This window comes from Drosophila pseudoobscura, chromosome 4, assembly GCF_009870125.1.
Source record: "Drosophila pseudoobscura strain MV-25-SWS-2005 chromosome 4, UCI_Dpse_MV25, whole genome shotgun sequence".
In the NCBI taxonomy this organism is placed as follows: Eukaryota; Metazoa; Arthropoda; class Insecta; order Diptera; family Drosophilidae; genus Drosophila; species Drosophila pseudoobscura.
This window is the reverse complement of record NC_046681.1, coordinates 30464236-30479103: the sequence shown is the minus strand read 5'-3', so window position 1 is coordinate 30479103 and position 14868 is coordinate 30464236. Positions and strand designations below refer to the sequence as shown.

The 14868-nt window shown below is 48.3% G+C and overlaps 1 protein-coding gene across 13 annotated transcripts in view; it reads left to right on the top strand.

The window, feature by feature from the left end:
- Window positions 1–14868, top strand: part of Cda5 (Chitin deacetylase-like 5) — a 40216-nt gene that overhangs the window by 20577 nt on the left and 4771 nt on the right. For 3 of the 13 annotated variants that reach the window (XM_033380500.1, XM_033380499.1, XM_033380502.1), the window contains exons 3-9: window positions 4425–4978; window positions 5059–5255; window positions 5543–8296; window positions 9267–9498; window positions 9557–9603; window positions 9938–10432; window positions 11112–14276. In XM_033380500.1, coding sequence (XP_033236391.1) covers window positions 4425–4978; window positions 5059–5255; window positions 5543–8296; window positions 9267–9498; window positions 9557–9603; window positions 9938–10432; window positions 11112–14276 — 7444 coding nt within the window. Of the gene's footprint in view, window positions 1–4424; window positions 4979–5058; window positions 5256–5542; window positions 8297–8945; window positions 9499–9556; window positions 9604–9937; window positions 10433–11111; window positions 14277–14868 lie in introns of all 13 variants that reach the window. The other 10 variants (XM_015180139.2, XM_033380505.1, XM_001357062.4 and 7 more) reach the window with 9 other exon arrangements.

Below are 14868 nucleotides of genomic sequence, written 5' to 3'. Positions count from 1 at the left end.
CATGTTTCGTAATGGGAGAAAAGTCGGAATGCAACAACAATTGGGGCGGTCGCCTTTGCGCTCATCGGGGGCGCTGGGCGAAGACGCTTACTTCAATTGATCTCTCCAGCCGATTGCCGATTGAAAATGAAAACCTAAGCCAAAGTCCGCCCATGATTTATATTTCCGTCTGGCGGGTGTGCGAGCGTGCGTTTAATTGCGGACCGCACCCGAATCGCAGCGAATCGAAAGACTTAGGCAACGAACTTGTCGGCTGCCTGTTGGCCACGTTTAATTAAAAGTTCAAAGCGATCACGCGAAAAAAAAATTGAGCCATCAATTGAGGCGGTCAGATAGTCCAATACGAGATACATACATATGTCCGTAGTACGAGTAAATCAACGACCAAATACTTTGGGGCGGATATATTTAGTTGCAATCCTACTGTTATTCGATATTCTTGCTGTCCTGTCGACCATTTCTATACGGTCGAAGCCTCATTATGGTCGACATAAATCGGATTTCGAGGCTGCATTCGACGATGTTGCCACCAAACGAGGTGGCAATTAGTGCAATGTTTCGCGTCATTTGTCTAAATTTGGCCATGCTATTGGCGGTTGCCAATTTGATGGCTTTAAATAAGTCGGAGGCAGTGTTGAAATGCCGCCTCGCCAACTTATGGCTTAAAGACCATAAAGCTTTGAAGCATCGGCGACCGTCGTCGACGACGACGTAGCGTAGCGGTGGGCCTAGGATCATCAGTCGTTAACGTAGCGACGGTGGCGTCGATGGAGGCATCAGTGAGACATTAAACAAATGGCGCTTTACATAAATTAGCGCCTTTCGCACGGAAACGCTCAATCAACACAAACAATCGATTGATATACGGCGTGAATTTCAGGGTTTGAACTCTTTGCCACAGCTTGTGCTGTGGCTGAACCTCACACTGCTGGTGCTGCTGGTGGCACCAGACGGGGTCACTTATAAATATTCAACGATTTAAAGATACGACAGTTTTATTGATTTTAAATGCTCAACATCTTTTAAGCAGCGGCATTCAAATAAATTGATAATAAAATGCCTCACGCTGATCTTCAGCAAGTTGTCCAGACAAGACGTGATGCTTTTTTAGCTGTAAAGTCTACCACAGCCAGAGACGGCAGTTTTTGTGTCGCTGAACTACGAGTACCCTGAGTGCCATGTGTTTTATTGCTGCTTCCGACTGACATGAAAGTCAAGTTGCTCATCAAGGGGCGCTTATGGCTTACGGCAGAGAAGTTGTTGGTCGAGTGCACTTCGGGCACACCACACGAAAAGGCCAAATTGTAAAGCTTTCGGCACGCTTCTCAGTGCATCATCGCCTAAGAGACTATACTTTGGCGTGGAGGAGCTTGGGTAGCTTCGTAAGAATGTATGCCCGGAATGCTGTGAACAAGGGTACTGGTACTCTAATACGTAGACTGCTTTCAATAAAAATCGCGCTACGTGCTGCACTTATGTATATACGAAACACTAAACCAAAGCCAACGACAAGCGCCAAACAAAACAAAACCAATCAGGCCTATGGTCGAATTACTGCGCGTTGCATAACAACCCAGCCGCCTAGCCACCTAGTCGCTTTGAACCTTAGCTTCGGCTTTAGATTTGGCCTCACCGTCAGTTTTAGCGTTGACTCGTACAATATATTGTTTAGTGGAGCAGAAAGCACGATTGCATAGCACTAGCGGCAGCGGCAGCGGCAGCGACACAAATGCAATAACAACAGGCAACAACGAATCAACAACAACAATCTGACCAGCGGACGCGTCAGGGGCTGCCAAGTGTGGGCAGCCGCTGCCTAATACAAATGTCATTCGTGCGGATAGTGGATGGGCAGCTCTAGGCTCTTGCATGGTCAATTGCCGTTGGCACGTGATTAGCTTTCATTGTGCGCCACCATCGCCATCGTATATCGTGTATCAGCCACTCAGATCACTCACTCGGTCACTAGTAGCACTTGCACTTGCGAATAGTCGAGCTGCCGGCTGCCGGCTGCCGTCTGCACAGTTACCGGCGAAGATTCAAAAACTGCGACGATTTTGCGCGTTAATTACACAATTTGTGGAGCGTGGAGCGTGACGCGTCTGCTGCATGCTAAGTAGATGATGTACGCTACCTCAAGGAGCCTTGACACCATTGGAGAAATACTCGCCAGTCAATGACGTCAATACAAAGCGCTAGGAGATGTTGTGCATACTATTGAAAGCAATTGCAGAGCAGTCTGCCCTTTGTGTCCATACCATTTTTGTAATAAAACCCTTTTTCGACACTTTGCGTACACTTTGCGACTCCTACTAGATCCCAGCGGGGGCCTAATTTGACTTATACACTGACTTCGAATAAACTATTCATCTACGCCCAATCATGTCAAAGATTTTGTTTCAAATGAGGCAGGAGGAGGCTTGTCGCCTCTAAAAGTGAATGGAAAGTGATGTAGGGAGAAGCCGGTCTATCAAAATGCGAAAATCCGTGCTGCTCGTTCAATTTAATGTTCAACGTACTTCTCGTGCCACTCGTGTCCAGTCAAAAGTGCAACATAACGGCACCGTTATTGTTTGTTCAGTCCCCGCGTTACAATCAAAGCGTAACATAATGCTGCGAACATAATTTCGGCCCATTTTGTGGCTTCATTTGTGTGCCAGAAGAAAATGGTAGTACTACCATGTACTCCAATAATCCGATCCGCGACCACCGACAGGCCAATTACATAAATGTGTAAAAAGTACAGCAGTGTATTGCAGTGCACATTATGGAGTTCTGAATCTGAGTCTGTACCTTAGATTTTACTGACGACTTGTGCAATTTGAGCATTTCTGATTGAACGGCTTTGGAATGAATGGCTTGCGGCAAGCTTGCTTAATTTATTAGTTATCGTACAGTCATAAACCCGAGACTCGTCAAGCAAATCGAATTTTTTGCAATCTAGTGGAGTCGGGCGCGCCATCGCCTTACTTGGTTAGCATTGTTAGCGCAGCGCTTAGGCTTGAAATAACTTTGATTGCAAAGAATTGATTTCAATTGAATTCAAATTGAGCCTCAATTGTTCAGCGTAATCAGTTTTATATTTGGTTTCGGCTTTTCTGACTTTGGAGGGGTTTTCTGGTTTCCAGTCCGCTGTTGCCTGATGCCTTCGCCAACGTCGCGACGGGGCCAAATTCATTCTGTCTTGACTCTTGAGCACTGCGCTTGGAGGTTAGCTCTTATTTTTGGGTGCAGTTACCTTTCTGAAGCATAAACCGAGCTTATAACGGCACGTTTTTATAATTAAAACTTTTTTGCCAGCGAATTGTCACCACTTGATGGCTGATTCAGCGCAAATCGCTTTGAAGGCGAACGCTTTTGGATCGCTTTTACTGCTTAAGTCTTTCGGTTGTTCGGATGCTGGCGATGTAGATTGCTACAATGGTCATAAATTTCGGGTATTATGCAACCACATGTGCCATTCTTTCTCCTGCTAGCACTCGTGGTTTGTCGTTTCTTAATTAACATTCCGGCGTCGCGCGCCAAAACGAGTGAAAAAACAACACCATTGACCACCGAGCCCTGTCTGTAGAGTGACGATAATTTGAGGGGAATAAACTTTGAATACGGAACTCATCGCCATCTGGCCTACACAATGCTTTATTCACATGTTTGTACATATGTACATCCCAATCAAAGAAAAATCCAGTAAATAACTAATTAAATTGTTACAATTCCGTCATGACTGGACTATACTGGACTGTCTGTTCTGTTTGCCTTTGCGGATATTTCAGCACCAGTCAGTCTGTACCACTGAGCCACTCTTTGTATTATTAAAAAAGCTATAGCCCAAGCACAAGGAAAATTTTGTTCATGCGGCATTTCGTTAAGATTGAGAAGGTCACGTTAGCAACGGCATCAACGGCAATCAAAATGTTTCTGCGCCAACAAGAACTCTGCATCTTGGCCACACTCATGCATCTGCATTTGTGTTCGAATATATATATATATATATATAATTATATATGTATATATATGTATGTATGTGCTGTGTAGGTAGATGTATAAAAAAATACATTACAAGTGCAAATAAAACCGTAACAGGCCTACGTGTAGAGTTCGGCGATTGGCTATCGCTCAATGGAGCGCAACTGCAATAAAAGAGCTACTGCCGCTGCCAATATTGACCCCTTTCCGCTGCGGCTGCCGCTGATGGCAAGACTGTTCCCCGGCTGCTGTTCTTGCCGCTGGAGATGTTGCAATTGACATTAACGATTCTGAACCAGCCACGGATAGATGTATGTTGGCCCGATTATAGTGTGTTTCAGTTAGTGCATTGTGTAGGATATGCATTCAAAAGCAGTTAAAGTATTAAGAAGAGAAGTTATACTTATACTCTTTATTCATTCTGTGTATCTCCAAATCTCTTCACGTTGCCATCACAGGATGCACAGAAGCGCAAGGGAAACGCGCCTCACGTATCACCAGCTCCCGCAGCTTTGGCACCAACGTCAAGTCCACAAGCTCCAATGGCCTTAGCTTCGACTGCCCCGAGGAGTTCGGCTATTACCCGCACCCCACGGACTGCACACAGTACTACGTGTGTGTGTTCGGTGGGGCACTTCTTGAGAGCTGCACCGGCGGCCTGATGTACTCGCACGAGCTGCAGACCTGTGACTGGCCACGAAACGTAGGCTGCGAGTTGGTGGACACTTCCACGGAGCGCGGCCCCGCACGTAGCCAGAGCCAGACGCAGCAACAACATCAGCAGCACGTGCCTAGCCGTGTGCGCTTTGGGTCTGCTTTTGGCAGTTCGGGTGGTGCCCCAAAGGCGCCCACAGTGGCTCCGCAGTACCACCGCTCTCCGCCACAGGTCATACAGGCTCAGGTCCAGCATATCCCGCCGCCGCCCCCAGAGCTACGCGTCCCACCCAATCCGGTGGTCACATCGCGGGGTCAGCCGAAGCCATTGCTGGACGCGCAGGAGGACATAGCGAAGGTATGTCGAAGTTCAACAGACTCCATCCAGAATATAGGGAATACGAGCAGTATGAGCATTTGTTCTATTTATATATTTAGCTGTACGCGGAGGCGCAGGAAACACTGCCGCCCGTGGAGGAGGAGGAGTCCGATCGCCAGCAGCGGGTGTACCGCGGCCAGCCAAGTACCGTTAGCCAGGTTCAGCGGGATCGCGATGGTATCATACATCAGGCCAGCATTAATGCCATACCCCAGAGCGGGAAGCTTGGATCGTACGCCTTCGGAACAGCCTACAGGTAAGCAGCGATCATCCCTTCTAGCAAAGCTTGAGTGTCATGTACTTTCCTCGTTGCTTATTTAACTGAATTGAATTCGCTCTGCATTGATGCTACTCACTCTACCTTACTGAAGCTAAATTGATTCTAAATTCTCCGCAACTCATCGTATTTCATGCTCTTTCTCTCATACAATGCATTATCTGCACTATCTCTATATATCTTGCTCCAACAACAAACCACCGACCACCGACACACCACAATCCGAACGACCGAACCGCTTTTGGCCAAAAACTGTACGCAAACAGCGAAAGCTTGGACGACGAACAGACGCTCGAATACGAACTGTCACAGAACCGACTCGAGGCACTCGATGTGGACAGGCGACCACGCAAACGACGTGACCTCACAGTGCAGACTACGCCAGTTGCGGACACAGAAACGCAGACGCCAACAAAACCAGAACCAGAAGCAAATGTGCAAGCAGAAGTGCCCAACGATTCGAATACGTCGAGTGAAGTTATGGAACCTGAAAGCCCCAGCCCCAGCGCCAAACCTAGCTCGCTCCTTGGCAATAGTGAATCTTCCAATAGCTCCAATAACTCACAAGAGCACTACGACGAGGCGGCTCCAGCTGTATCTAAGCCACAAAAATACTCCTCGAAGATCAGTCAGCCACGAGAAAAGAGTGGAAGTGCAGTAATTGAATTCGACTACGTTAATACGGGTGCAGATGGTGAAGAAGGTGATGACGGGGACGGGGACGACAGCCCAGAGGATGCGGCAACAGGGGAATCAAAAAGACGCCCACGTCAACTTCGCCCCGTAACGCACACTTCCACCAAGTGGACGGGGCCGAACTATCGTGCCATTGACGCGCCTCCTCCACCCCACCAAGGATACCAGCAGCACCAAACTGGCCAGAGCTACAGCTTCGGTAGCTTCAACCCATATCTTACGCCTCCGGCCAACCCCGGCCACACTCAACAGCCGTTCGGCAGTCACAACTACAACCAAATAAGCCCCGGCTACCCGGCTCAGGCCTATCTTCACCAGCAACAGCAGATTTCAGCTCCGAACCAACAAAAGCCCAAGGTCGTCTACACCGGCTACAATCTTTCGCTGCCTCCTCCTCCGTTAGAGGACGACTTTCGTCCAATAGCGGGAAACTACTTCAGATCGCCAAATGGGGTACCGAGCAGCCCACGAACACCACTACCCGCGCAAAACCTCCAACAGCAGCAGCAGCAGCAGCACTCCAGCCCCGGAGATCTACTACCGTATTTAATACAACAGCTGAAGGAATTAAAGGAACGACGCAAGCATCTACAAGCAGAAAACTTTGCCTATTTTCATCTGGAGAACCAACCAATAACACCTGGTCCGTCTCCCGGCTCCACACCCCCCACACCCGCAGCCCAAACGCCATTCGCGTACTACTCCCACTCTCAGGTTTCGTCAGGTGACTCGTCCAAGCCCACCCAACAGGTGACACCGAACGGACAGTTCAGTACCATGGGAGGCTTTTACAATAATCAGAGTCCGGACCAAGCACCGTACACCGCGAACTATGCAGGAAAACTGGTCTCGCAGTATAGCATAGGCGGCAGCACCACGGAGAGCAACTATTTTCAGTACAATGTTATAGCTAATCAGAAGATGAAAGGGGTCTACAGCACGGCCAAGCCAAACCAAATAGGACATGCTGCGGTCAAGGTGCGCCCCCCTGTCACCCCGCTGCAGGTCACACAGAGCATAAACATTGTCTCAGCGCCCAACCTGGCCTACAGCCGGCCCGCAACAGGTCTGCAACAGGTGCCTTTCCGCGACTTTTCGCACCTACCCGTAGGCATAACCTACGCGGGAAACCTCACAATGCCGGAATCATATCAGACTTTTACAAAGTCGATCACTTCAGAGGCTCCGCCAACGCCTACTTCGCCAACGACTGCCAACAACAAGCCCAAACTGTCAAATTTTCAATTCAACATCCATGAATTCATGGCTAACCTAAAGTCCAGCGACCTGGCAAGCGTGAACCCGGCCATAAACCCGCTGATGAAGTATTTCAAGCAGGTGAGCAGCGATGGAAATGGCAATCTGCGCAATGCCGTGGTCCTTCGTCGCCCAGTCCCCCCCTCCTCGAGCAGCAATACCGGCACGACCACCACTTTGAGTACATCTACACCAAAAACACGACTAAGACCAAATCTCACCATTTCTACGCCTACAATACCAACCACTGCGAGACCTCTCAAGGGCTACGAGAGCTTCATCAAGGGGATACAAAACCAAATCAACAAGCAGACCTCGACACACAGTGCATCCCTGCACACAACAACAACTACTCCAACGCCGCGAATAAGACCCACCATTAGGACTAGCAGCATCACAACGACTCTTGAAAGCGTCGACTACTATGACGAGGACTACGAGGAAGATGAGGATATACTGCCACCGTCCCGCATGCCGCCGTACATGCCAATGTCCGAGACAATGGCCCCACCACGCCCGCAACTGGTGTCCACCACTGCGCCTGTCACCGAGTCGCCTGGAAAAATACGTGGCAGCTTTCAGACGGGCTTCCTGGAAGCCACAACGACACGGCGTCCATTCCCCAACTTTGTGCAGCTGAACAGCAGGCCCAGTAATGAGACTGGTGCAGGTGCTGGAGGAGTACCGTCATTCATCAACTTTCCCAGCGACATATTCCAGGAACTAAAGCAACGTCTGCCCCAGTTGCCAGAATCGACCACACCTACGCCAGGTGCCCCTACTCCGCGGAGCACGCGTCCCAGCTCCACGCCAGCATCAACATCCACACGGGTGCGTTACACAACCCGGCCCCGCACTAGGGGCCAACAAAAGTGGATGACGATGGCTCCCCCCGCATCAGCTACAGCTGCAGCTAAGGGAGTCGAGAACAACACCGAACGGGCGAAAAATGAAAGTAGTTCAGCCTCCGGTTACTACTTCGGCAAGCAAAGCCACAGCAGCATAGGTGGCCTCCAGTTGAACTCTATTCACGCCGGCGGCTCAGTCTCAGGAACGGACAGAAACAGGTAGCTATATAACAAGTCGAGGGCAGCCGCAATCGATGTTTGACTGAATTCAGACTACTTTGTGCCGCTACACAAATACACAAGAAATACCCGTATACATATACAGAATACAAGAATACAGCAGTCAAATGTACATATACTCAATACTATACGCCCGTCCGCCCGTCTTGCGGCACTACTGTTTATACGACCCATTACTAAACGATCTTAACAGAATGAGATTGAGTCTACCATCTACCAAAGTTGTACAGTTGACTAAACAAAATTGTTCTTGGACCTGGCTACACTAACCTCTAACCCTAAATTTAACCTAAACCTTGACTACGTTTTACCTGCTCTAACCTCCTGTGCTGTGCTCATTCTTCGATACTATCTCTTTACCCGCAATGCTTCATGCTCCAAGCTCCATGCTCATTTTGCTCATATTTATATCAAATTGAACTACTTTTTGATCTCGTTTTACATTTCTCTCCCCCGTTTTACGTACGTATAAATACCATCATTACGTCTACATAATACATAATACTCGTATATCTATGTTTAATTCCACTTGTGCATTTCGGCCAATGTAAATAATCTGCGCCACTTCAATCCAATCACAAAATTCACCAACACAAAATTCCAACAAAAACTTCAACAACGGTTACAGAGTTGAGACATCTTCACCGTCATCGCGGGGGGGGGCGCCAACACCCAACGCTAATATCTTTGTACAGCCCACGCCACAAGCCCCATCGCCACAGGTAGAATCCAATCGTAACTACTACAACGCATCCATATTTAATCACGGGGGCGGCTACCAGCCATCGCGGCAGCAACAACAGCAGCAACAACAACAACAGCTACAGCCAACACCATTTCAACAGGCGCAACCGCAATCGCCAAAACATGAGCAGCAGGCACAAGCCATACCAAATCCCTATGATTCATCATATTATTCTGTTTACGACGACGATATCGATTTATACAGGGACATTGAGTATCAACAACAACAGCAAGACCATCAGGAGCAGCAGCAGCAGCAGCAGCAGCCGCAGCAACAGCAGCAATATCAACAACCAGCAGTACGCCACCAGCAGACGCAATCAACCTACCGCCCATTGGAGCTATCGGCCACACCGACTCCTCCTCAGAAGCCGCAATACAGCAACCAACCGACGTTGACCTACAGCACGGACTACGATGAGGATATTAATGCACAGGTAGGGGATATATTTAATATACGCATAGGGAATATCACCGAAAACCGACTGTTTTTAGATCGAGCAAGACAACGTGTACGATCAGCCAACTCGTTCGCCCCAAAGGTAAGTGACACCACTCCCCCATGCACCACCCCTAAAATCGCTCATGAACTCAATCTGGGAGCATATCGACGAAAACCATTATCATTATACAGAAAGTCTAAAGTGCAGAGCACTTTACCATAACTGCATTGAGAGAAGGGGAGTCCTTTTTAGTTCCCAAGCCCAGCCCCCAACTGCACCTCAGTTAGAATTATGCCCTAGAAAAATTGCACACAATCACACTCCAACACAAACTCAAATACAGACGCCATCAAAATTAACACATTTCCAAGATGCCATACTCTTGCCAAACCGATTACACACCCAACCACAAAACATTTGTCTACCGGAACAGGCCGGAGCAGGTGGCCATCCAAAGACTGAATGCGCGGCCAACATCCACGATGACACCCCCCACACGTCCCGATGTACGTCACTACTATGACACTCTTACCACGCCCAATTCGGGCATCGGGGAATCCGATTACAGCTACTCTAGCTCTGGAGAGTACGCGTACAACAGTTCGCCAGGGGACTATGATCAGAGCGAGCACACTTTGATGCAGGTTGTTACGGATGCAGGCAGAGATACGAGAGGTGATTACGATTTGATCGCAAATGTCGTGGGTCACACCCAAAGGAAGACAACAAAGCCACCCGCCACAAGCGGCCAGAACACTCAAGCCACTCCAGCAATAAGTTGGAGTACAACGAAGGGTTTCACCACACAAACTGTAAGGGCTACAAAGCCCACAACAACATCAACAACAACAACCAGCACAACAAAAACAACATCAACTACAACACCACCATCACCAACGACAACAACAACAACAACGAAACCCCAAAGGTATTTCGAGAGTCACATTGCGTTAGCATTAGCGCCTGCATTCAATTCATTCACCGTTTGAGAGCAACAAAGTCAAACTAGCAGACTCGTCTCTCCGTTTTTCGTCTCTCGGTTTTCCCTTGTGCAGTTTTAGTTTGCTTTTAGGCCACAGTTTGTAAGTTCTCATTCGGCAATCATCTCACGCGAAAGCTTTTCAAATCGGCTCACATTATACACAGACTACACACTCTCCGGAACGGTATGTCATAGATCTACCATCGGTGCATACATATGTATATGTAATATCTACCGCTTCTTCGATATTGCTTCGCGTTAGACTATCATTTTAAGTAGGTAAATGCAGCTGACTGTCTCTGTGTCCCTCTGTTCTTCTTGTTTTTCTGTTGTAATGTGGTTAAGTACAACCCGTTCTCATATTCATTGCATGATTATTCATAAGATAACCGATACGTGTCGCGATATATCCGTACGCATGAGCATGATTTAATAATTTGAATCCATTACTTTGACAGCCCCAGTCGAGAATGAGATAACAATTCCACATATCTGAATTCTGAATTCTGAAAACTGAGAACCAAAAAGGCTAGGGACTGATACTAGGATTTCGAAAAATCGAAAGCTTAGCAACTAAGTTACTAACTTATGTGATTACTTATCCAAATACACGTCTCTTCAACAGCTCGAAAGCGCATGCAAATAAAATCTATATACAACATGCTATAAACATGTCAAAGACAACCACAAACACTACACAGCCACCAACGACCAGCACAACAACACCCCCAATATACCATCCTTCGACATATAGTTCCAATCCCTTTCTCAAATCGAAGCTCCAAAGCCTAGCCAAGTCGCTGGTCAGCTTTGTTGCCAACAGCCACACTCAAGGCGAATCGACTAATTATCATCCAGCTAAGATTCAGAACCAGACCCACTCCCAACTCAAACTCCAAAGGCAACCTGAAGTCCAAGTCCCAGCCCAAGCATATCCCCCAGTCACTGAACCCTCAACGACGCAATGGCCTCTGGTGGAGGACAGTCCCAGCAGTCAACTAGAACATGCGGAGACCGTCTTCGATGAGAGTCAGAACGTCCACGTGCAGACGGCCGAGGCACCCAGTAGCCGATCCTTTGAGACCAGCACGTCGCCCAAGTTTCTGGACTTCATTAATGCCGCCGCATACGGCACAAGTCCGCGCGGTAATCTTCTGCACTCCGTTCCCGACAAAAAGCCCGTGAAAACAGCCTTCCATCAGCTGCAAAAAAAAAATCCATATAGAGGCGTGGAAAGAGGGTATCTAAATGACCAACGTTCGACGGTGCCACAGCAGCCGAATAAGCGCATACAGACCTACATCTCATCAGATGTGGAACCGCAGAGTTTCAGATCTCCGGCAAGCGAACCCCTCGTGCCAGTTGCATCGATTGAGCTAGTGGATAGCTCAAGCACCACACCAGGCACCAGGCCTAGTAAAGCGGTTCAATATAGTCTACAAAGTGGATCGCACGGCTTTAGTCTTCGTGCTGAGGATTTCGGCCACAACGAAGGTCCAGTTGTCTCCGAGACGTTGTCTGATCGGAAGGAGAGTCAGCCACCAAGTACAAGTACAAGTACAAGTACAAGTACAAGTACAAGTACAAGTACAAGTACAAGTACAATTACAAGTACTGGTACAAGTGCAAGTACAAGTACAAGTACAAGTACAAGTACTTCTACAACACCATACAACAGCGATGTGGATGTCATACCCACAACATATGCTCCACCACTTCGTATTTGGCGCAATGGACGACCCACCATTCAGGCATATACCAAGGCTACAACCACGACCTCAAAATCCGCTGCAACAGCTCCTTGGTGGACCGATAGTGTGGAATCCAGCAGCACTATAAGAACTACGACTACGCCGAAAGCTCAGGGGACGCCAAGCACCGAGCGGTACATATCGCCGGGACAAAGTTTCACGGCTCGCGCAAATCACTTTAAGGACAGCCTGAACCGCGTAACTGCCAACCCAGCAATGCGCTTTGTCTCACCATACAAGAGTCTTGAGAACTTACTGCAGGAGGAGCGACAGCATCCAAATACCATGTTACGGACGACGGCCAGACCGCGTTACACAAATTCGCCAGCTTCACCGCCTTTCCTACAGACCACGCAGAAACCGCCAAAGAATCTCTTTCTTTCGGGGATGTCGCCTAGAAACACCAGTCAGGATGTCCTTGCCACAATGGCGACAGGAAATGCTCGAAACTTTAGCGTCAGCGACGCGATTTTGAGCACTTTTAGTCCCCAACGACCGGCACCAAGTATGCTGCGTAGCTCCACCTCCAGCAGCACCACTAGCACCACCGAGACACCACCTCCAACGACAACCACTATACCAACGACTATATCGGCGGTAATCGCCTCATCGCCTATTCGAGTCTCCCAGGTTTCGATGCGTCCTCGCGGCCGCTCTCGCTACACAGTCGCAACTCTTGACAATTTATCGGAGAGCGTGGACGAGCCCACGACCTATGCCCCCAGGTTCAGATTACCCAGCAGCTACGAGGCCAATCAGTATCAGTATCCAAAACGAAAGCCCCAGCGCGTCCGAATAGCCGGCAATCAGAGGCCGTCGTCCGCCGAACCCACGGCAAAGCCTCATGAAAAATACGAGTCATATAAGGCTGCCTTACAGGCCAAGGATTCAACCCCTTTTAACTCTCAAAATGTACACGCAAAGAATTTATCCGCGCAATCGGTGAATGACAAGTTACTTAAACGCAAACCAATTGAGAATGAGACTAGCACATCGGATGGGCCACGAGCCGAGGCATTGATTGGGCATCAGCTACTAGAAGCCAGGCAGCAAAATAGCATAGAGGAAATGGGAACCGCATCGGCATCTAGCTCCACAGAGCACGTGGTAGCCATAACAGACCGTCCCCCCACTGTGAAGTTGCTCTACTCAAACAAATATCGCCAGCAAACGGCAGAACGCACATTAGCGGAAAGTCTTCAGAATGCCGGGTACCTAACTACCGGCAATGGGCGGATCCAAAAGTTCCGTCCTGTGAGTGTCCTCGAGCAACTGAAGCAGTTCCTCGCCGGCAGCGACAGCAATAGCAACAGCAACAGCGATGAGAGTGGCACCTCCCAATTTGTTGACGAATATTCGCACCCAGAAATAAAGGCAGCCGTCGATGAAATCAAGCAGCTTTATGTACCCACGAGTCGATCGACTACGATCACCACTACGACCACGCTTCGTCCTACCACTACGCCTATTGCGCCTCCCACTACTACCTCCCGTCCTAATATCGGAGGTGTTACTGCTCCGTCTAGACCAATAGCAATCCAATCCAAAGCCTATTCCTCCTATTCCTCTTCCACTTTTAGCATCTTGAGCACCGATCCTCCCACCTCTCCAACAGTCAGATCCACCCTGAGCACCACTCCCGATGTTAGTACCACTAGAACTCCCACCATCCCAACAACAGTTCCTCCAACAACTGCTAGCGCCACTGCCACCGCTACACCCTCTTCCATGTTTGCTCCGCCAACTGCGCGCGCTTCGAGGGTTAACAATGTCATAAGATCATCGATTGCCGCTGCTGCCGCCCAATCGTCCAGCTCAGGCTCTCTCTCAGGCTCCTCTACCTATCAGCAGCAGCAAATGCAACCAGCGGGTGGTAAAGCTAATAAGTTCCAATTTGGATTTGCTCCCAACAATAAGAACCAGCAACAACACCAACACCAAAACAACAATCACAACAGCAACAACAATGCCGCAGCCGCAGCCTCAGTGAAATGCTCTGATAGCACATTGAGCGCCAAATGCAACGAAATCCCCTCAAGGTATAGAAACTCATACCGATTGCTTCTAAGTTCAGTCGAATACCAAGTCATCACTCTACTATCTATATCGCTCTCTATTCTCTCTATTAGAATTCACCGTAATTTCGTTTTTGAACACCAACCAACCCCATAGTCCATAGTCCCACATAGTTACACTGTACTGTAAAGTAAAGTATTGTACTGTACTGTACTGTACTGTACTGTACTGAACTATACTGTACTGAACAACAACTATACCGTTGTACTGTTCTATAGCTTTCTATAGTCTCTCATTACTCCCCACATTCACCCACCTCTAATACTCTATTTAGCTACTTCGTACTTGGTTGATGTTGAATGTTGGCTTTCTACTTAGTCTCTGTGCCCACAGCACAGCACAGTACTCGTATCTCTTAGCTAAACCACAAATACCTAATAAGCAATAAACTTTTGTACACATGTACATACATATGTATTCCGTAGGTACGTACATATGATCACAGTAATCCAGTTGCCTTCACTTCACTTAAATTTCTCGCTGGCCTAGTGCAATGATACACCAATATATTCGTATAAGTACCTGCTACTTTTTAGCTGCTGTGTAAAATGTTGC